The sequence below is a fragment of the Diplotaxodon limnothrissa genome, linkage group LG4, assembly GCF_057381915.1.
Source record: "Diplotaxodon limnothrissa isolate DT_005_m linkage group LG4, D_limnothrissa_male_GT1.1, whole genome shotgun sequence".
NCBI lineage: Eukaryota > Metazoa > Chordata > Actinopteri > Cichliformes > Cichlidae > Diplotaxodon > Diplotaxodon limnothrissa.
The window spans coordinates 23289609-23313644 of NC_140599.1; the positions used below are offsets into that span (position 1 = coordinate 23289609).

The window sequence follows — 24036 nt, forward strand, 5'->3', positions numbered from 1 at the left end:
GTAGATGCTGATCCAATGAGCGCTCGAATAGCTACGCCTCGCACGTAATTGTCTGTGCGCGGGGCCACTCAGAGGCAGGCGAAGGCGGGCCTGGGTGGATGGATGACTGGAGTTTCCCTTGCGGTCTGAAGATTAATGGAAGGGGTCTGTTGATCTGAGGAATCGACTATCAGGTGGTCGGTCCCAGGAAACCATTGCACTTGACGGCTTCTTTGGAAACGAATGAGGAGAAATCAAGTGGGATAAGCGCCATTGTTAAAAAAACCCCGACTATACTGGACATTTTTTTTTAAAAGGTCTCAAGTGAGAAGGCCTGCATACACTGAGAGAGTACCTGGTTAGTTAAGGCCAGACTGCGAGGAACGCTCAGAAGCTAACTTTAGCTTGCTAGTTAGACAGACGGAAGTGGCTTTCGACGATCTGTGCCCGGACTTGAGGTTTTTTTTTTTTTTTTTGGTACAAAACCAAGCCGTCTGTGGAAATAAATAACAACTAATTGACAAGTTGATTTGTCCGTGCTTGCTGGAGAAATCGACGAGCTAACGCTACCAAGCTGACATCCGCTGGCTATCTCTGCGAGCTAACGCGCTAGGCTGAGCTAACTTAAAGCGGCTAACGCTTGGGGCAGTCTTCTGAGTTTCCCTGAAGTCACAACGGAAGAGTACTGCTTTGATCTACATTTACATTTAGTCAATAATGATAGCTGTCAGCTAGTAGCTAGCTGTCAGCTTCATTGAGTCCAGTGACTTGCGTTAACGGTGTAACAATACTCAGTGACTCGCAAAGGAAAACTGATTCCGAGCCAAGGGACTCCACCATCAGCCTGCCATCATGGGCAACACGCCCACAGCAAAGAAGGGCAATGAGATGGAGAGCGGTGAGTTGTACCCTTTACCTCTAAGTTGAAGCAGCTAGCCCGATCATGCCGTCTGCCCCTTAGATCGTTTTGCTATAGTCATTTCCTGTTTCCCATAATGACAGGTACATATGGAGTATACAACCTAGCATCTGTACTGTGCATCCATAATGAGACCACATTAAAATGCTGCAACGGATTTTCTCTAATATGAAGAAGTGTTTGTCAACCTAGACCCACGAAGGACACCCACCCGTGGTCATTCACCTCATACACTGTCATACACTTTCAGCCAAAGTTGTTTTACTGTGAGGCCACGGTCAACTCATCGGAACAGCAGGGGATGTTATTCATTTTCTCTGCTCATCCTGTGGGAAAGCTCGTGACTGCGAGCCCGAGGTTATATTCAGAGTTACCAGTGAGGATGACAACAATTGGCCTCATACAACAGTCATAGGTTTCCTTGCGGTTTGTGTTTTTTAGGTCTTCACATCAGGTCATGAAAGCCGACGATAACACCGCAAACACAAAGCCCACTGTGCAGCTGCTTTCTTGTGCACTTCTTAGAATCGCTTCAGAAAAATAAAACTTTCTTCTCTGTTTTTGAAGCCAGAGGAGAGATGCACATACTACTTTGGATGTTTACATTAACCTCCTAGGACCTGTCGTTCACATATGTGGACATAATATTTTTGGTTATTTAGACCAAAATACTCAATTTTGCTCTACATGGGCCTGATATCCACTTACAAGTACATTATACTGCTACTGTTGTATCAAATTTTTAAATGAATATCCTCATATATGGCTCTTATTTTTCTTAAAAACAAAAATAAGGTTAAAAAAATGCCCAAATATCAAAGAGAAATTAAAAATGCATGCCGTGGAAGAGTTCGGGTCTTAGGAGGTTATGTTTACATTAGGATGTTTACATTAAGTGATGAGTGAGATCTTAATGCAGTGACTCTCATAGAGCAAAAATAACTGTTATCAGTGGAGGGAGGAAAATAATGCCACCAGGACAGGGTCATATGATGCATGAGGGCAATTTGTCTGCAGGCACAAAGTTGGGAGTTGAGGTGTCTCTTGAACAACATGTGATGAGCGGCATTTAGAACAAGGGCACTTGTATGCGTCACGGAGTCTGTGTAATGTGGAGAAAGAGGTGATCTTGGACCATCTTATTTGTTTGTTTTTGTCTAGTATATATTTGTTGTTGTTGTTGTTGTTGTTTTTATAAAAAAGTTCTTCAACAAAAGTAGAATTAAAAACCCCCAAAGAAATGTTAATCATATACAATAATAAGTATTTTTAAAAACGACTTAATTTCTTATGAAAATAACTCAGTCAAAACATTTGAAGTTCCTTTTTAATAGTCTGGATCACAGGGTTGCAGAAAAGTTTTGAGAGGACACTGTTTTATGTTTCCATAACACCATAAATGACGCTCAAGTGTGCAAAGTCTGAACGGGTACCTGTTAAATGAATGTCAGCTCCTTGCTGCTGGTAGAGAGTAAGTGTGAAGAATGGCCTCTAGGCTCTCTACTGTACTGTTACCCATGTAACAAGGCCAAGGCTTTCAAGAGCCCTGGCTCAAAGATTTTTAATTTTTTTTCCTCAGGGTTGTAGACGTAAAGGAAACTGACGGATTAGTAGGTTAAAAACATTGACAGAGGAGGCAGTGCTGCCGGAAGGTCTTTTCATACTTTGTCATACTTCACATCTTTATCAGTCTGATCTACAGAGACAGGTGCAGGCAAGGGGTTGAAAGGCCACACCCAGAAGCATCATTTTCCACAGAGCAGCTAGAGATTAAGGGCAACATGGCAGCCGCCTTTGTTTCCTACGTAAAATGGAAGGACAGTGTTGAGAGCTGGTCCAGGTGTTTAACACGTGTCGCGCCCGAACTTTCCAGGCTGGGCAGGCAAGTGAGACACTGAACTGCTGTGCAGAGCTGACCCACAGGAAGAAGCAGGGCGGACAGACAAGTGAACAGCAGTAGGAAGTGAAGGAGCAAGGAAGTTCCAGCCCAGGCTCTGCACAGTTGGTCATCGCCTCTTCTGCTCTATAGACTAAACAGCCATACAAGGATAGCTTAAAGTTTGGGCCTTTAAGACGACGTTAGTTGAGCATTTTTGTGGAATTCCTCCTTGGTAAAATATCGGGACGTACAGCAGTTTTTAAAAGTCTACACGGGACATCAGCTGGCTTCCCTCCAGCATTGTGTGATGTCTGTAATTCACAAGCTGGCAGGAAGGCTGTTTCATCGAGCTGGACCCTGTCTAGGGGACATAGGCAGTGGAGAAGGCAGACATGACCGACCACAGGAGGAGCTAGAGGCTTGCAACTGGAGTGAGTTTTTATTCTGGAGCTGGGCAGTAGCGTGGGTTAGGGGTGGAGCTGTAGCTCATGCTATGTCCCTTTAGCTTAGTCCTTCACAGGCAGAGGGGAAACGTCTGACAGATAACCAAGCTGTGTTTTCTCGATAATGTTGCACTAAATTAATCTCTTGAACTGGGCGATTGAGTGTCTAACGTTCATGTATAAAAATACATCCGCAGAGCAGAGCACCCTGATATTTGTGTCTGCTCAGTTACCACTTGTTTTTTTTATAGTTACAGTGAAAAGGGGGGCAGTTCTCTGTGCACTGTGCTGCACAGCAAAACACTCAGGCTAAAACTACACAACATAAACTTTTTTTTTTTTATTCTTTGACTTTCTTATGCTTTTGTCACTGTCCTCCTGACTCTAGTTTAAGACATTTTTCTGTACCTTCACACTTAAAGTGCTCTCATTGGGCTTTGCAAAACGTTCGCTTTGCGTTAGTGTGGTTTAAAGGTTGTTGTTTTTTTTTTGTGCATGAACAAAAAAAAACTCAGCCAAGTCTACTTATAAGGCAGTTACACACATCCACACATGTGCAATAACACTAAGTGCAATAATCTTTTCTGGCATCGTTGTATTTTTACTCAGTTGTATATAGCATTCGTATTCTATTTTTATCTTATTGTATATTTTTATTCTATTTTATTCTACTGTATATAGTATATTATTTTATTCTATTCTGTACAGCTGTGTACTGTATTTATTCTTATTGTATTCTAATTTTTGCGTCATAACTTTTGCACTGTCCACTTCCTGCTGTGACAAAACAAATTTCCCACGTGTGGGACTAATAAAGGTTATCTTATCTTATTCCCTCTCACTAGGAAAAACATGCTGCTTCTGAACTGGCAAAAAGCCTTATTGGCCAGTTCAGTCTTTTTTTTTTTTTTCTTTTTTGTAACTTAATAACATCACCCTGCAACATATTTACATAACGGCTTTGTGAAAGTTACTTTACATGACATCCAGAGTGTCATAAGTGCATCAGCTTTGGAAGTTTTTTTTCTTTTAAACCTATGTTGCCTAGATGGGTTTTAAGTGATTTCATGCCCATTTTTAAAGCACAATCACTTTCAGCATCCATCTAAAAAACAAAACAAAAACCCCCCCCAAATATTCTTGATCTTAAATCTTATCCCAAGTGATTGTGTTCAAATTGTGTACACTTTGCTGTATAAAATCAAATGGATTTTGATTTGTACTATCGCTATTTTATTGAGTACTTTACTCAACACAGATCGCCAAGAGTAAAATCATAATTGTTGCATTGTCTAAGAAACTGATTTATGATTTAACTTTATGCTTTGTAATTCACTTACGATGGCAGTGTCCCGATAACAATAGGAAAAAACTCTCTTAACGTCAGCCATGCAAAATGCTATCTTTGATGTGTCCACAAGCCAGGGCTGTGTCAAAATGATAATACTGAGAACAAATCAGAAATTATGAAAATCTTTAACACAGATTGGAGACTTATGAATAAGGACCGGGTTTAATTGTTGTTTTCTTTGTACCTTTTATGCTACAGAGCAACCTAAACTAAGCTGGCATCCCCAGATAATACACGTGCGGAGAACTTAAAAGTGTCTTAGGGCGTGTCCTCGACACTCAAGGCCAATGCCAACGCCCTATTTCGCAGTTTTAAAAATGTTCATCCTGTCTCTTTTCCTCTTGCCCATGTTCTACGTCTTTGCCAAGTGTCATGATTCGTGCTTGCAAGCAAACGTAGCTCGGTGTTATCTCATTTTTGCTGGACCTGCTCACTAGTGAGAGGAGACTGGATTTTTAGTGGAGGGGGGAGGGGAAGGCGTTAAAGGAACACGAGCAGAATTAGAGGCAGGGTGAAAAGTTGAGTAGCGAGTAGTTTACTAGTCTCGTGAACAGGAGAAAAAAGCAGACTAGTCAACCATGGACGCATGAAAACGCAAGATAAATCGAGCACAGTCAAACGGTTGAGGTTAAACGTCGGTTAAACCTTTGCATATGTATTTCAAATCAACATTCGACAATCAAATCACGTTGTAAATGTTGCTGAAATGTGTGACACATTGTGTCATTGAGACACACACACGCACACACAGTCAGATTAGTTAGCAGTCCTTGCACTACCAGCCTTTTTTCCTTGCTGGCGTCAGCCGATACACGACCATTAAGATCCAACATCAAAGTGTGCACTGCACTGGTTCAGCAGCTGTCATCTGCTTACTTAACATCTCGCTTGTTTAAAACTTCCCATCACAGAGAGGGAGAGAGAAAGGGGCCACAGCCGTCTGTCTGAGCTGCAGACCATGTTAGGGGTGGGTGGCATGATGAGAGCATCTTTTAACCATTAATGCTTTTCATTAATCAGATGATGTTTGACTGAGTAGTATTTCTGGTGGCGACTTGCAAGGGCTGCAACATTTAAACATGCAGATGACTGGTCATGCATAGTCCTTTTGAAGAGAGGTATTGCTGCAACTTATAGTATAAGGGTCAAAAACTGCATGTATTTTTAAAGTATGTGAGCATTTTGTTGTAAGAAAAAAAATTGCTAATGGGTGATCAGTGGGTCCTGTAAATATGAGCAAAACCTTGGTCAGTTAAGCAGTTATGACACAGGATGTTTGTGTGCTTGTGTGTGTTTTGACTATGACAATATAATGAGGTAGCACTCAATAAAAGTACAACTCCGTCTATAAATATCTGTGGGGTTCATGACCTGCCCCTGCTCTGCATGCAGCTGATTTGTGTAATGCTTAAAGTTGTTTGGGGGGTTTTGTGTGTGTCGTAAGCCTGCACTGCTTATCAGTTGACCTCAGTGTTGAAAGCCAATCAGACATCTCAGGCAAGCTTAGAGCACTAAACTGATAACACGGCAAACTGACACTCGCTGCTAAATAACCCTGAGATCCAGCAGCATGCATGCATCACAAAATCTCCTATACCTGTTCTCAAAATGTGGGGTATTTTCACTTGCTTAATTTTGTCTGCCATGGATGATTGAAATATGCAGCAGTTCTCAAGCTGAAATTACACAATGAAGCTGATGGTTATAGACATTTTACCTGCATGTGACATTCATTGGAGTGCAAAGGTACTTGAAAATACCTGGGTGGCATAACTATATAGACTCAATGGCCAGTTTATTGGGCATACTTGTTAAAGTGCTTTTTGAGGCAAATATGTAATCAACCGATCAGATGGTAATTAATTAATACATTTATTAGGCGTTTAAACATGGCCATTACCACCTCCTGCAAATTCATTAACAGAGCCTTAGACTGAGGTCAGGAGGATCTGCTAGAGCTGAAAGGTGATTTTAAGTGACTTTCACATTGGCGAGGTGGTTGATGTTGGTGTATTTCAGAAATTGCTGATATACTGGGATTTCCTTCACAGGCATCTTTGGAGTTTACAGACAGTGGTATGAAAAATTGAGAAAATATTGAGTGAGTGGCAGTTCTCTGCGTGAAAATGCCTTACTGAGAGGCTAGAGGTCAGAGGAGACCAGCATTTTGAGCTGATGGGAAGATGACACTTACTCAAATAGCCAATTTGTTGCAACCAATGTAAGCAGAAGAGCTTCTCTAAACACGCTTAACCTTGAAGCAGAAGACTACAGTCAGGTGACAGTTCAGAACGCAAAGGACTCCAGTCCTTTTAGTCCTTTACACTAACTACTTCCTATAAGGACTGTAAAAATATATGAAACGCGTATATAAATAACATCACATGTTAAACAAAGAATTTCCTCTTGTACTGACTTTATTAGTCTTAAATTCTTCCTTTTATGCTTTTAATGCTACTCTCTTTTGCTTTTTTGTTTTGTTTTTAACAAAGTAAGCAGCTACATGAGCTAGCTTTAAAACCAACTCCTCTCTGACTGACTTTTCCAGATTTTGTGGCACACATTCTGTAGCCAGGAAAAAGAAAGTACTTATTAGCCTCGGGTAACGCATTGCTTTTGCCTCACCTAGTTTCCTGTCTATATGTGTGTAGGAGCTGCCTGAGCTCCACCCATGGTTAATCTCAGAGCACGGAAGCAACATGACAAAATGTGAAGTAGTCTCCTTTTGCAAAACCTCTAAACGGCGGGCACATCTCCTCTCCTCTCTGGGAGTATCGCTGCTGTATTTTCCTCAACTTTCATCTGTCTTTACTGTCCTCACTGCTGATAACAGATTGCTATGCTTCCTGGCTAGGTTGGCTTCTATTAGTTTTTGCGTCTCATGATTAGAACCGTCAGAGTTAGGGGTGTACCTTTACTGCAGCTTCCCTCTCAGTACACTTCAGGGTGCTCCTTGTGTCCGTTAATGTTTTTTGTTTTGTTTTGTTTTGTCTCTCTGATATTGCAGTATTTGGCAAAAATGTATATCATGCATGAAAATAAGATTGATCCCACACTTCATGACTGGCTGTCAGCTCGCTTGCTCCTGAATTGGTCAGTAAATTAACACATCTGCTCTGTTTAAGATGGTAAAACACTCCACATTCATGACTTTGTCAGTATTTGTCCCCTCCCTGTTTTCATTTCATGGCTAAAAGCCGAGTTCTCACCTTTTACAAGCATTTGATCTCATTTCCATTTTACATACAGCTCTGTTTGCTCATTTACTGCTTTCTTATTCACCACAAAGGCTTGTATGCTATCTGAACAAGGCCTGGTGTAGACTCACACCTGATTTTGGCGCGCGTTGCGGTTTAATGTCGGTCAACTCGCCCTAATATAACCCCTCTATTCCTGCGTCAGAGTGGGGCAGTGAGGCCCAGGGGAGAGATGTGGGATTGATTTTTGGAGGATCAATTCAACCCTGGCACTAAACAACAGACTCTGGTGCTTTTGGGGGGGGTGTGTGTGTGTGTGTGTGTGTGTGTGTGTGTGTGTGTGTGTGTGTGTCCCGGGCGGGGGAGGGGGGTTCACTGTGGTTTGTGCCTTCCTGTTTTGCTAGCGTCTCCTGAGAGTGCCACTTTTTATGTTTCTGAAACACCCAGATCATCTCTGAAAGTTTTTCATCAGTGACATCTGATTGGTTGTGCTAATTGGGGAAAGTTTTAGCTGCTGCTAGATGTGTCTAGTTCATCTCAAGGGTACTTGCTTAGGCCTAGTTTTCCATAGGACTTCATCTCTGGGTTGGATAAATATACCAGCTAGTGTTTTATGCCCCCTCCCCCTGATGATTATGCCCCTGTTTAGATCAATAGTGTGTGTGTGTGTGTGTGTGTGTGTGAGAGAGAGACATGAGAGGGAACAGCAGTGAGTACTTTGTGTACAGAATAAATATTGAAACCAAGCAAGGGACCAATTGATCTGCTCGAGTCTAACGGGAGCAGCACTGTTCTCCATACTATGAGTGCACACTGGAGGTGGATGCTACTTTTTGAACTTGGTCTCCAGCAGAGTGAAAGTCACAGGAAAGACTGAAGACTGCCGGCAGGGACTTTTGGCTGGGTTTTTGTGGATGTGTGGGCCTGCTGACTTGACCAGAGTGCTGTCAGAGGGGGAGGATAGGTCATGAGTCAGTGGCTGTGAGGAAGAGGCCAAGAAGTAGTATAGGGGAGACTTTGCAGGGCTAATGTGTGACAGGAAGAGCTCCAGAAGGCATGCAGGGAAGAGGGAGTCATCCTCACGCTCAAGTGAATCGGGGTCGCGCTCGGCAGATGCTGCAGCACCAGAGGTACCCATAGTCCTCCCAGATGGTAAGAAATTTGGAGCTACAGGAGAGTAAGAACATGGATTTAAAAAATTTATTTATTTATTTATTTATTTATTTATTTATTTATTTATTTAGATCAGCTGTATCTCCATTGGTACTCCTTGATACCAGTCCTGTTGCTGTGTCCATATAGCTGCCAGCAACTTCTTTCCATGTCTTTCCTTTGCGCAGTTCCAAGTTATTCCAGTAATGGCTTTTTCTGCTTGGAAGTGGAAGTTGTGCAACTTTCACAGGAAATGTTTTCTCCCTGGTGACCATTCTGCTTCCATTGCTCTCTGAGAGCCACAGTGCTCCTGACATGTTTATAGGAACTTTAGTCTTTGCCATTGTTGCTCCTATCCAATTGTTGGAGCTGCTGGTCTTTTGAGAATTTGCAGGAAATGATGTTTGCTAGATGAGAATTAAGCTTTTCTCTTGGTGTGTGTTTGTGTTTGTGTGTGTGAGAGAGAGAGAGATGCACAAATGCTTGCACGAGACATTTATGAGTAGGTAGCTGTTTGTTTTTCATAATTAATTTTCAGTTTTCTGATTCCGACATCACTCCAACAGGACATTAGCCGTATCACAAAGCTGATGAATAAACGACCGAGCACTTTCATTATTGACAGTTGACTGGCTTAATTTAAACTGTGCCCCAGGCTGTTGTGTTCTATTGATCGCCAAAGCAGACAGAAATTCCACATGATCATTTAAGCCTTAACATTTTTTTTTTTTTTAAGAGATTTGTACATTTTAGTAGTTTTAGTATTGATTTTAAGGTAACGGCTATCAATTAGCTTTCGCTTGAATTCAATTCTTTTAAAAAGATGTCAAAATTGTTAAGCTTATAATCTGATCGTTAAAAGTCATTGAGTCGTTCTCCACACTTCATTTATGTTTTTGTAATAACAGCAACACAGAAAAGTGGACTCAATTTTACTAAAGCAGTTGTCGGCCTACAACTGTCACCATTCTGTTTCCAGTACTAACAGTATAAATAGCACACTTCAGCTCAGCAGCTGTGCACGGTGCAATGACACTAAGGAAGAATGAGGAAGGGTTGGTTATCTACATGTTCCCACAGAGCACTGAGATTAACCCCATAAAGATAAGGGGGGAAAAGAACTTCTTCATATGACTGTGTGTGTAAAGTTGTTACAGTCTGTCCACAGGATTACAATGCCACTCAAACGTATACCACTTAGGAATGTCTTTTTCTTCTTCTTTTTTTTTTTTTAATTAAAGAAAAAAGTCATCTCCATCCATTTAAGCTGAGTGCAAGTGTTATGACTGTCATTAGTTGGTTGGAGTCCTAAAATAGCCAAAAAATAAACATGCTTCTACCAAAACTTGTTAGTGTTCTTGTTCTGATAAAGGCAGCCTGTTAAATGCAGGATAAAGAAACCTTGAAGATTTCATATGAATGTGTGTACTACTCCCTGAGAACAGGACAAAATGACTTTCTTAACGGATAAATGCCAGGACTCGGTGTGCAGCTGATTGTTTCTCTAGATGTACTTACCTTTCTCAGTTAAGTCCTAAACTAAAGCCCCTTTTCCATTAGTACCTACTCGGATTGACTCTCCACGATTCGACCCGGATCGACTGGTTTTCCATTACAATCCCACGACGTAACTAACATGCGACACGAACACTACAATAAAGGTGGGCGAATATAACAAGAATATACCTGTGGCTTGTCATCAGACTCGGGGATCACTGGGTTGTTTTTTTTTTTTGTTGTTGTTTTTTTGTAGCCATTTCCCTCGTTGGCGGGTTTCAAAAATGGCGTTTTTGACTTTCGTAAACAAGATGCTCTCATGGGTGACACTAACGAGCTGCCAGTCAGCGGCATGAAATCTGACGTCACAGTTTAGTACCTCCTCGGATTGCTTGGAACCCCACCTGAGAAGTCACTAAAAAAGTACCCGGTACCAGGTACTATGACCTAATGGAAAACCCTGAAAACTGTTGATCTGAGTGGCTTATTTCCTTCATTAAATACTACTATAAGACTGCACTGGGGTTTGGACGACAGGTCCTCATACAAAAGCGTGTACTAAGTGTCTTGGAAATGAAGTCCCACACGGAATAGCTTTAATTTATTACACAAAGAAATTTATTTCAATGTCGTTTTGACAAACTCAAACGCAGAGGCGGATTTCGGCTTTGCTGACTACATCCTGACTGATTTATCAGTGTTCGGTATTAGCAATTTATTCGTTTCTGCATTTCTAATGGCAGATAAATGAACATTCGAAAAATATTAAAAGCAATTGAGAAAGGCCTTTTACCATTTTACATGAATTGATGTGGCATAGTTTCTGTCAGAGAGCAGCTGTTTGGTTGCCAGCACATATTTGGAACACCACAAACAACAATGAGGCGATTGGGACAGAATGTAAACTGCTAGATACATAACTACACATAACAAGTGTCAAAGAAAAAGTATTGGTCAATATAATCCATATACCGGATTTTTAAATCACTAAATATTGATAGCAATATCAGTCTTAGTCCTGCATTGCTTGGGTTCAAGCGCTGACGTGATCTGCGTAACCTTTAACATGATAAATTTGTTTTATATAACAAAGACTCTTTGAAACATGACTCCCGATGGTAGTGTGCCAGAAAATGAGTCTCTTTACGCCTGTGTTGCCATTAGTCTTCCATGAATCATCATTTTCAAGATTTCTCATCAGCTTCAGGTTTTATGAGATTTTTTCACCAAGGACATTCAAAGTGACCCCAGACTTTTGAGCAGTATTTTCAAATTGAATTTGTAAATATATGCAGATTTATATCGTTTTACTTATTCCATTATTCTCCAGTGTGCAGTCAAAGACGTTTGAGGCTTCAAAAGATGAGTTTGTTTAGTCTAAGCCTGAAGTGATACCTCAAAGTTGTTCTTTGATGGCAGAAATGTTGATTTAATGAAACTAACCTGGAATTCTTTGAAATTGATCACTTAGTTGTAAGAACAAAAAAAGAACAGACTAGAATGAATAGAAGTTCGTTTAGACTCCAGTTTATTTAAAGCTTTACTATTTCAATTTGGCTTTGTTGTTCATTTGTGTCTTGCTATTAAGTATTGCTGTGTTGTATTATTTTCTCTATTCTGTGAATAAGGTCATCTATAGCATTTTTTTTTTTTAATTTACAAATTTGACAACTTTAACTATGTGCTACGTATTCGCTTGTTCTCTTTCATTGTTGCTTGCTGGCAGCAGCTGATAAATCCAGACATCCAGTCATCACAAGCATGTTATGTTGCTCTCCAGTGCTTCAATATCCTTATAAAAGTCTTATTAAATTCAGTTAGGTTTGGGTGAAAACTCTCTGAATGGGAATTTTGTTTCTCTTTGCAGTGAAGGAGTTTCTTGCCAAAGCCAAAGAAGATTTTCTGAAAAAATGGGAGAATCCAGCACAGGTGAGATGAGACATAATTTAGTTTCTCCTCATTACTGTGTCACTCTGTTATTTGTAGCATGCTTTAGTTTTAGTTGTGTTGAGGCACTGTATTGTTAGTGTATTTCACAATGAATCGTGACTTGATTAATGTTTCTTACGCTCATTTACTCAGCCAGTGTCATGGAAATAGGCCTGCCCCTAAACTAATGAAAGCCCATTCATTTCTTAAGGGCAGTTCGCCCTCTGCTGGGCATGTGTGTAATAATACAGTTGACAGCCACTTTCAGTCGCAGAATATATAACCCTGCTGGATTTATCAGGCTGTTAAGGAGACGGCATTCTGTCATCCAGACGTGGATCGCTTATGCAGATGTTCCTCGGGGCTACTTTCAGACACGAAAACGGTGTCTGAGAGTGCTACAGGCCATGTGCAGTTTTTCCCCTTAAGACTAGTTGCAGGACTCGATGTGGAACCTACTCTTGTGAACTGCGACCACGCTTTTGAATGTCCATTTTTGCCATTGTTAAGAAGAAGCATGATCTCTGTGTCGCGCAGGGTGCTACAGCGAACGACCCACCCCTGACTCAGAGAAAGAGAGAGGGACCAGCATAGATAGATCATAGACAATTTTCTCAAACTTAATATAATTAGAAGAGATTTGGTGAAATTAAGTTTTAAATGTGAACATGTAATTGCTTTTAAAGGCATTCTGTAGCGCACCGAGCTGCTTAGACAGAGGCACGCGAGTGCAACTGCACGTGTTTGCCCCTTAATGTAACTGCATGCATTCAGACTTGTGTTGAATGAGATGTGCTCAGATTACTGTAGCACCTTTTATGGAAAATTAACAAGGTCACTTAATCAGCAGCGAAGCCACGACATGTTTAGATGCTGTCAGAGAAGTTCACCATGAGTGTGCCTCAAACAAAAGACGATATGTCCGATTCATAGTAAAATATCTTGTTACTGATATGGGATGGCCTTTTAGTTCAGGTTTAGCAAAGAACTATGTGGGGCTTGTAAGGACAAACAGATTGTGATCGTTCTCTAACTGGCATGGTCTTCTGTCTCCCAGCAAACTGCGGCGTTGGATCACTTCGAGCGTTTGAAGACTTTAGGCACGGGCTCGTTTGGTCGAGTCATGTTGGTGAAACACAAAGAGTCTGGTCAGCATTACGCCATGAAAATACTTGACAAACAGAAGGTACGGTATTTTTGATGAAGCTAATTCAAGAGTATATTGGAGAGTAAATAAATATGACTCAATTGGGTGCTCTGGCTTGTATCATATCATGCCTTGTACAAAAACATTTATACCAAGATTGTATGAACCATTTGTTCTCATATGTTCTTACAAATACTGGCTTTGGAATTTCCAGAAGGTCACGTTGAAGTTTAGACGTTTTCCAGTGTCAAAAGACACTTTCTAGCTTTACATGTCAAAGTTTCGGGAAATTCACACCATAACTACATCATAACTGCAAAACCCCCTGAAACCCTGTGGGTAGCCTGACAAGCACGTCATAGAAATGGAACTACGCGATGGGTCGACACTGCTCACAGCTATTCTGATTGGCCTTTTCCATACTGTGCATTTTTGGTTACTTTTCCACAGCGTTATTTGAATTTATCGAAATCTGTCCTGAGATGTAATCATTGTTTTGGGGGGGGGGGGGTTTGTTTATTTGTTTTTCTTTTTGACAGCCTTCTTACCTTTCTATGTCCTGATCCCTCACAGGTAGTGAAGCTGAAGCAGATAGAGCACACACTAAATGAGAAGCGTATCCTCCAAGCCGTCAGCTTTCCATTTCTGGTGCGACTGGAGCACTCTTTTAAGGTACGCATTTGTGTCCTTCCACTTCTGTTGTTTATCTGTAGTAATTTGGCCGGCTTGTTTATGCGTGCATGCTTTACGTGTCAGTAAGTCTTTCCTCATCTCACTACAGGACAACAGCAATCTGTATATGATAATGGAGTACGTGCCTGGGGGTGAAATGTTCTCACACTTAAGGAGGATTGGTAGATTCAGGTGAGTTGTGTTAACTCTGATGAAAGGCCTCCATGTGCTGTTCCCAGACTTTAAGTATTGAGCCTCGTATGTTGTTTTTGCAGTGAACCGCACGCCCGCTTCTACGCAGCGCAGATTGTACTGACCTTCGAATACCTTCACTCGCTGGATCTCATCTACCGAGATCTGAAGCCAGAGAACCTGCTCATTGACCAGCAAGGTTACATACAGGTATGGGTTACATGTTTGTATTCAGTCATCATCAACAACATTTGCTGCTTAGCGTCTCTAAAAGTGCTCTCCCCGTATGCGACTAGCGGTTAAGGGCTGTTTATTCTGTTTCTTAGGTAACAGATTTTGGGTTTGCAAAAAGGGTGAAAGGCCGAACTTGGACGCTTTGCGGGACTCCCGAGTACTTGGCGCCAGAAATCATCCTCAGTAAAGTAAGTGTTAAGCAGATTAACAGGGGAAATTTAGGAAGCAATTGCTTCATCAGCTTTTAGACTGTGAAACAGCTTTCTTTTTGCTGTTTCCTGTGAAAATTGTAGTGTGAAGTGTTTGTTAGCGGACATGTTTGATGCCCTTTGTTTCTCATGTATTCTTCAGGGTTACAACAAAGCTGTGGACTGGTGGGCTTTGGGAGTACTGATATACGAGATGGCTGCTGGTTACCCACCCTTCTTTGCAGACCAGCCTATTCAGATTTACGAAAAGATTGTATCAGGAAAGGTGAGTTTGGCTACCTGGAAAAATTTGTGTAGGCATTAGAACTGTGCACTTATCCCCAACTAAGGACTCATTTTTACCACCTATTACTGCTTCAAATACACACTGTTACATTTGAACCTTTAGCCTTTATGATTTGAAAAGTGTATAAAATAACGCATTTAGCTTTTCAATTATTATTTCTGAGAAATACTGTCTATGAATCAAGAGAAAAAGTTAATGTCGACTCTATGAGCCGCCGCAAAACTCATAAAATCAAATGCAGACAGGACAGCGCAGAGCACGAGCTGCAGTAGAAAGAAGTCGTGCGTGAAGTGATTCCTCTGTAAAACTGTTTAATATAATGTGTAGTTTATAGCTCCCAAATGTCATCTCTGACTTTCACGTATGGTCTCAACAGTGGTGAGAAAAGCAAAAGAACAACTAGCTGGAAGCAACTCCTTAGACACAAATGTCTCATGCAGCAGAAGGTTCAAAGGAGAGTGGAAACAAATGGACACAACCACTCACAACCAGAGAACCATCAAATTTAATTAAGCCGTGTCTCTGTGCTCTTTATGTCTACACAGGAGTCTTTTAGGCACTGTATTGAGTCGTAGGTACATTAACACCGTAGGTGCATGTTTTAAGCACAGGAGAGTGGGGTGCTTTTCATTATGCTAGACACATCTTCTTATTTCCCTTACTGGTATTACTTTCTATCACATTTGCTTCTCATAGCAAGAGAGAGAGAAAAAGAAGGATACATCAGGTTTTCCTTGCATTTTTGCTCTTCCAGTAGGCTCCTCATTTCTTCAAGGTGCATTTATGATTCTTAGATCTTCCATGATAGCAGGGAGGGGGGGGGGGAGGAGAGAGGATGCAAGAATGCTTGTTAGCAAAATGAGAAGAATCAATATATGTATATACTTTGGGCCATACTAAAATGCAAGCTCTTATGCGTGGAGGATTGATTAAAATATAAATGTATCTGCTTTGAGAAATGCACATGACATGGAAAATTGAAAACGGCCACTAGAGCGCCTTCTCTGTAGACATGTTGGTGGGTGTGATTTTCCACCTGAAGGTCTAGAGTCTCGCAGTGTATTTAAGTGATTATACGAGGAAGGAATGAATAGTTTATTCTAGAGATGGACCGATCCGATATTACGTATCGGTATCGGTCCGATACTGACCTAAATTACTGGATCGGATATCGGAGAAAAATAAAAAATGTAATCCGATCCATTAAATATCACGAAAGCACCTCACAAAACTTGCAACACGCCGTAACTCACCTCAGAACGTTAGCATGTCGGAGCAGTATGCATCACGTGATAGAGCGGCTGTGGCATGCAGGACCTGTCGGTGGTCTGGATAGCATGTGGAGCTTCGCTAGCAACCCGGCATTTCATCTCCGACAAAGTTATCCCCGAGAGAAGTAAAGCAAGTGTGTAAGTCCATCTCTGAATGTTTGTAAAGCATTCCTGCGTTAAGCTTACCAAACGATATATGGAGCGACTGCTTCTTCTGGCTGCTACTTCAATCATGAAACTGCTTAACGATCAGCTGATCGGCTTTTCTGTCGCCAGTCGTGTCTCTAGTTTGCTTTTGGCCCACTTTGCACCAGAAAGAGGAAACCAGCGGCTGAACAACAGCAGCACGTTTAAGCTTGATCAGCTGTTGTTAGAATGTATTTAATATTACTTTCTACTCGAGGATCTTTTTCTACGTAGCTGACGCTGGTAACTGTGCAGGGGCGGATCTAGCAAAGTTTAGCCAGGGGGGCCGATAGGGCATTAGATTAGATAGAACTTTATTAATCCCTCGGGTGGGTTCCTCTGGGAAATTCGATATTAACAGGGAAAAGGGGGCACAAAGACATACTTTTCTTTCTTATTCTCATTTAAAATGTCTAGCTTTTAATAAATAATTATCTGACACCCAAAGTTTTAATTTGATGTAAAATGAATAGAAGTCAATTACTGTATATAGTAACTATTAAGTCTAATATATATACCCTAGTAAGCTATAGTACTTTTTCCTTTGGGAAGGTACCATCTGTGCAGTCTGCAATTTTGTTGAAGAAAGATGTTGAATCTATTTAATATTTCTTGAAAAATAATTGATTTCTGTGCATTTTTTTTCACACTGCATCAAATTAAGGTTGATTACGTCGATTAAGCATCATGAGGTGGAGTGTGAGGGGTGGTTCCCTATTTTTTATTTATTTATTTTTGTTGTTGCTGGGAGTTGGAGCCCTATTGGTTAGGTTGCTTAATATTTATGCTAAGTACTCTTTAAAATACCAGAATAGGGAGGATGGTGTAGGTTTAAGTTTATTAGATTGATCAGTATTGCTGAACTATGAAATATTTTTTTTTTGCATACAGGTATAACAGAATAGCTTTAGTGTAGTTGTTGTTTTAAACTTGAGTATGAACTTATACAAAATGCAGCAAGATATTTAAAAAACAGTTTTGTTGATTAAAAAACACTATATCGGATTCATATCGGTATCGGCAGATATTCAAATTTATGATATCGGTATCGGACATAAAAAAGTGGTATCGTGCCATCTCTAGTTTATTCCAAACCAAATATAAAAACAATTTCAACCTTGCATGAGAATATAGAGCCATGAATGGTTATTACACTTCAGTTAAACTTTAACTGAATTAGCTTAATTTTCTAAAGTTGAACTCTTACGTCAGAAAAGTCACAATAAGACATTTTCCCCCAAAATGATCAGCCTCATGCCTGAGAACACACTCCGAACAAGACTCTGATTGCTTTCTGTGGTTTGCAGGTTCGCTTTCCTTCCCACTTCAGCTCAGACCTGAAAGATCTGTTGAGAAATTTGCTGCAAGTGGACCTGACCAAGCGCTTTGGCAACCTCAGGAATGGAGTCAATGATATCAAGGGCCACAAGTGGTTTGCCACCACCGACTGGATTGCCATCTACCAGAGGAAGGTAAGAGGTTAGCTTTCATGCAATAGGAATGTGAACATAAATATAAACATAGTCTGGGGTCTGAAAAAAGGAGTCGGGGTAAAAGTCCCTCAGACCAGCTGTTTTTCTAATGACCAATAGGTGGTGATTGTATTTAAATCTGTGGGCAAATGACAGATGATTGAGAATTTATGGTCTCAATCACTAGTTTCATGTCTTATAGAACATGGCAATCACATGGTTGATCATTTTGTACATTATTATGACTTTTACAGTAATATTAAAAAAAAGCAGGGGCTGCTTTAGAGCGATGCTACCTCTTGACATGGCAACGTAAAAAAAATACTCCAAACAATGGTTGTCACTATGGTAGCTACACCCATCTTTTATATACAGTTAATGTTTATAAGTGTTTCTTCGTATTTACAATTGAAGGAATGGAGAAAATTCCTTATTACATTCTTTCCTTAAAAACGAAACTGCTTTTAATGAGATTTCGGTCAGCTTAGGTGTGTTTTGTGACTGCGGATAATTTCCCTGTGTTCTGCCTGTGTACAGAGGGTATTTCAGTAGAGGTTAATGGGGAAAAATATGCAAAGGTTTTAGTACTTTCCCCTTTCCTTCATGCAAAAAGTGGATTCTGCAGAAAACAAAAGCACTGCGCCTAATTTGAAAACCCATGTTCAGCCTTTGTCAGTATAATATGAATACAAATACAAGTTTGAGCTCCTGAGTTGTAGCTTTTAATTCCTAATTCACAGTTAAAGTTGTCAAAGGATTTTACAAAGTTTGAATAGCTCTGCATAAAACGTATGTTAAGGGCAGCTGCCTTTATAGGTAGACCTGACACCACAGACAGGTGAACCTGTCCCCCCCCACCACCTCACCTCTATTTGTTTTTCAGTTTGATTAAAGCTAATGTGGATTCCCTGCAAAAAGACAAATAACTGATTAATGTTAATTGAATGAATAATTGTGCTGAATAACCAGAATTATGGCATTTTTTTTGCCTTAATCAAGCAGCCTAAGTTCAAATATGGGCATCTGGGAAAGTACATGATTACACTGATGGTCCTGCAGGGTGTTCACAGATTGATTATCAGACAAACATCACAAATATCAATGTAGGAGTGTTTCATCGAATAATGCATTTGAAGTTACACTTTAACCGCTTTGTCTGTGCGTCTGTCTCCCATCTGCGTTCCAGGTGGAAGCTCCCTTTATTCCTAAGTGCAAAGGCCCTGGTGATACAAGCAACTTTGATGACTACGACGAAGAAGAAATCAGAGTCTCCTTCACAGAGAAGTGTGCAAAGGAGTTTGCTGAGTTCTAGATACCAACCACGGTGGTGATATTATGAGAGAGAGGCAGGGATTTAGAAAGTTAAAGGGGGTCTGAGGACAGAAAGCACTAAAGTGGACTGATAACTTGCTTATATGTGATGAGGAAAACGATGTAAAATCCACCCCCCAAATGGAAAGACGGAGGCAAAGTGATAAAAGATCCAACAGAACCAGCAGTGTTGCCTTTTTGATTGTTTCTCAACTGTTACCTTTACACTTTATTTATCCCTCTTGTGTTTTGTGCCAGGGGCTTGACAAGAACAGGCATAGGTTGTGGCTGTTCAGCTAGATTTGTTTCTTTCTGATGGTGTAAATGACATGTTTTCAGTCTCTGCAGGTTGAGGCATTGATTTTTCTGTTAAGGTACTGAATCTGCTAAAGCTCCTTTTTTTTTTTTTTTTTTTTTTCTTCCCTCCTCCCCCTGAGCGGGCCCTCTCTTCAAGCTTCTCTAAGAGTGATCGTTGTATCTTGTCTCCTCCCCACCCCCGGTCTCCTCTCCATCCCGAATCTGTCCAAGCAATACCAAGTCCAACAGCAGTGCCTATCATAATGCCAACTGGTTGGAAAACTGTGTCAAAAGCGTTGGTGCAGAGCTTTGGCTACGGTGGCGGTGGCCCTCGTTCCCGTTTTGGTTGAAAGCTTGAAAAACTCTCTGCACCTGCCTTTGTCTGCTCAATGTGGCATGATTATTGGGTAGTTGATGCACTCTGCTGCTTGCCGCTGAAGCAGCGGCGACCTCTTTGATCAGAGTGAAAATGATTTATCACAGTAAACTTCACTGCGGTCCTGCTCGTTTAGGGACCCGCGGGAAGTAAACATGAGGTCTGCATTTAAGTCTGTCTTTCTCTTAGCTGAATTTATTAGAGCATTTTAAAAGGAAAAAAAATCCTATCAGTGATCATTTTGTCCTTTTTATGTCGATCTCTGTGCTTGTGTGTTATTTAGTGCTCACGGGTGGGTTTAAAAAGCTGTGATTTAGCAGCAGCTAACATTGTGGTCACACTCCTGACTATTGTTTATTTAAGTCATAGTACATTTATACATGTATATTGATATATATAAATATAAGATAGAGAACATGAAATATCCATCTTTTTTCAACATATGTCTATGTCTCATAGCTGTGAAACTGACTTTAAGATTTTATAAATAAACAGATATTATATAAATTCTGCCAAATTTGCAAACTGAGAAAAATGCAGTTTCCTGTATGTGACTGATGGTGGTGGATTTTAATACGCAAAACAGTAGCAAAAGGTTTCAACAACATGTGCATGTTATTTTTGTACAATATCACTTTTAAAGAAAGACGGCAGAGCTTTGTGCTTTGCTCGTGCCGAGGTACCTGAGATCACGAATAATGTTTAACATTAAAAAGGACAGTCAGTGCTCTATTGGAAGATGGATTGGGAACAAGACCCAGTTAAATGCGTCAAAGTTCTTCTGGGTTTGAGTCATTATTCAGTTGTAGGGCAGCAGATTGCAGATAATTGTCACCGGGGTTGTGCTTCTCCTCTTCCCTGACCTTTTTGCCCCACCCCTCCCCTTTTTGTAATTCTCCCCACATGCAACACCTTCATAGATTTACAGTCCAACCAATTTTCTTTTTCTTTTTTGAACTGTTGGGTTTGGGAGTGTTTTGTTTCTTTTATTTTTCCAGCTTTCTCTGTAACAAATTAAAACCAAGGAAGCAAACCTAAAGCTTTTTTTTTTTTTTTTTTTTTTTTTTTTTTTTGGCCAAGTTTCTTTACATGGATGCAAGACAATCGCAGACCAAATCTTATTGCTGGTTTGTTGAGTGAACACAATGTTTTGGTTCATTGAAGGACTTAACGCTGTCGCCCACCTGCCATCCATACATAGGCCTTAGGTGCTAGACCTTGTCCATCTCACTGAAAAGTTTCTGTGAACTGTTTGATGTGCATCGAGCTCTTTGTCATACAGTCGTGTAACGTGACATGTTTAGAATGTTTTGGGGGGTTTTGGCTCCAGTTGATTTCAGTTGGCTTGAGTGATCATTTTTGGCAGTGTCTTAATACGATTGAGATCAATCGCAGGATGATTTTTTTTTTTCTTTCTTTTTTTCCCCTTTTTTTGAGAATGTCTTGAAATGGAGAAGTTTCAGTGCTGTTTGGAAACCTGATGTGTGTGGGGTTTTTCTTTTTCTTTTTCTTTTTTTTTTAAAATACATTTAGTTGGCAGGTTTGGTTTTTCTTGCACGTGGTAAAGCAGCCCAATGAGAAGACTTCCCTCTGGGCCTTAGACATGTTTGAAAAAGCACTGTTTCCACAGCTAACGGTCTGGTTGCTGGTTAACCTTTTTTCGGGGGAATTGTTTGAGCATCACACTAAACAGTAAAGTTGCTCACTAACCAAGCTGTCCAGCCTTTTGAACACAGTGAAGCACAGGCCACACAGTTCATTTGTGCTAAATATTTGAGTCCTTTAATACACACTGTAATGTTTTGAAGAGGGCACATGTAATGCCTTTCTACCCAGCGATGACTAAACCGTCGACAGGTAGAAGGCAACGCCACTTGATCCACTTCAGACACCGAAGCATCACACTTTGTTTTTTCTTTACAATACAAGACGTATTGTCACTTTTCTATCAGCTATCAACTGCTCTGTGCTACTTAAGGTTTTTTTTCTCCCGTCTGCCTTCTCTTTTCATCAAGTTTCCACACACACTTCTTTCAAACATAACACTTTTTACATCTGAGATGTTTTGCGTTCATATTTTCTAATTGTATTTTCAGAAAAAGAGAGGAAAAAAAAAAGCAAAAACAACATTAATCTTTCTCCTCATGACCTGGGTACAGTGATTGTGTAGTCTATTGTACCTTTTGGGAAACAATACTGTATATCCTTGCCTTCGACAGTCTTAACTATCTTACCCTCTTCTGGAGAACTTGACAGATACCCTTAGAACACAATGAGTATGTTAAAAATATATATACATAAAGTAATATTTTGCAAAATGTATCATTCCAATAAAGTTTTACTTGTTAAGACTAATATGTCTGGGTTATATGTAAACTTTCTCTTTACTTCGCAGAAAGCAGTTGTAGGGTAACAGCTGGATAAGACAAATAAACATGCCGGTAGGTGATGGCAGATGCTGTATTTCCACCGTCCTGTCTGTTATTGTGAATCGTTTAAGAGGATAGCAGGCGCAATTGAATAATGCAGTGTTGTGTTCATCCTGTCACAGTATGGTGTCAGTTACCAACCAGCTCCCAGCACCCCTTTTCCAAATGTAACCCCAACCATAGTGCACTCTTTTATTTTTTTCTTCCCCCTCTTTCTTTCTTTCCTCCTCCTCACTTGCATCTATCTGCATAAGTCATACAGTTGTATGCAAAAGGGTTTGGCACCCTGCGGCGAATTGCATATTTTTGTTGATTTTTGAACTGAAGACCAATAAATACGACTCCTGCAGCAAACGCGCATCAAAAATGAATTCTCCACATGTTAATGCACTCCTGCCACTTTGATTTATTTAATGAAATAAAAAGTACTTGTGGGCATGTGCTGTTAAAAGCTTCAGCTTGGGTTTCATGTGTGGATCGCTGTCGTCTTGCAGAAGTCAGCCACTTTTTCAGTTGCACTTCCTTGGCTCGATCGCATGACATTTGCATCCTGAATTTGCTGATAGGCAGTGAAATTTTTTTCTTCCCTTTTATCCATGCAATGTTTCCTGTGACACCACCCCAAAGCACAATATCCCCAGCCCCAAGGTGTTCTTTTCATCAGTGCAATTCCTTCCCTCTCTCTTTCTCTGAATATATATGTATAGATATCTATAGATCTATATATGTATCTCCAGTAAATATGACCAAAGAGCTGAGCTTTTTGTTCTCCATACAAGTCTGGCCTATCCAGATGTTGCTCTGCATGCTTCAGATGCTGAGTTTTTATAATAGGACCTCAGATAACGTTTCTGTTTTTAATGGCTTGCATATTGGCCACAATAATCCACCATGGAACTTTTTCAAGAAGCTCAAGCTGAAGCTTTTCCCACTGACTGAGGGAGGGGAGAAAAAAATTGTGAGTTGTTTTCTTAAAGATTAAAGCAATCTGCGAAGGAGTAAGGGATTCAGAATTTCCAAATCAAGAAAAGCCTCAAATCACAAATGAAAAACTATTGGAATGACTCGCTGTGTAAAATAAAGTGGGCAATTTGGCCAGTGGTCCGCATATGTTTGCACGTATTAAAGGCCTAGAAACCTGAGCCATCATTATGAATGCACTATTTCCATTAAAAAAAATACAAAGCCATGGAGTAAATCTGTTATTACATTACACATTACATTAAGAAAAATGTTAGTGCATATTTGTAAATATGGAGAACATGCAGATGAGTGACTAATTAAATGGAAAAACCTTAAACTTTGACCTTTTCATTGAGGGTATCTGGTGACTTTGTTAAGCTGTGGGTGACATAGTTTGAGCCTATGATGTCTTCTTAGGGGCTAATGGTCACTTTAAATCAATACAGATTTGTCCTAAGTGATCCCATGATGAAACGGGGGTGGTTTCTTTCAGGATGACAAGGACCCCACCCTATCTAAAATGCAGAAAGGGTCACTGAATGGGCTGAGAGACTCCTGACTTAGTTTAACGCCTACAGGAGATTAATAAACTAACAATGCTCTCCGCCACCAAATCAGGATATCTTTTCACGAAATGGTGCAGAA

General features: G+C 40.4%; 1 protein-coding gene across 3 annotated transcripts; it reads left to right on the forward strand.

Moving 5' to 3' along the window:
• The first annotated feature begins 112 nt into the window (after positions 1-112).
• On the forward strand, positions 113-21023 carry prkacaa (protein kinase, cAMP-dependent, catalytic, alpha, genome duplicate a). 3 transcript variants are annotated; one of them, XM_085351672.1, is made up of 10 exons: positions 113-877; positions 12285-12346; positions 13404-13532; positions 14067-14165; positions 14275-14357; positions 14441-14567; positions 14684-14779; positions 14943-15065; positions 17851-18015; positions 19202-21023. In XM_085351672.1, exons 1-10 carry the CDS (start codon positions 832-834, stop codon positions 19325-19327), a joined length of 1056 nt encoding a protein of 351 aa, XP_085207798.1. In that variant the 5' UTR covers positions 113-831; the 3' UTR covers positions 19328-21023. The 3 variants fall into 3 exon arrangements, with proteins under 3 accessions (XP_085207798.1, XP_085207797.1, XP_085207796.1); XM_085351671.1 differs by lacking the exon at positions 113-877 and adding an exon at positions 2121-3208; XM_085351670.1 differs by lacking the exon at positions 113-877 and adding an exon at positions 8289-8920.
• The last annotated feature ends 3013 nt before the right edge of the window (positions 21024-24036 follow it).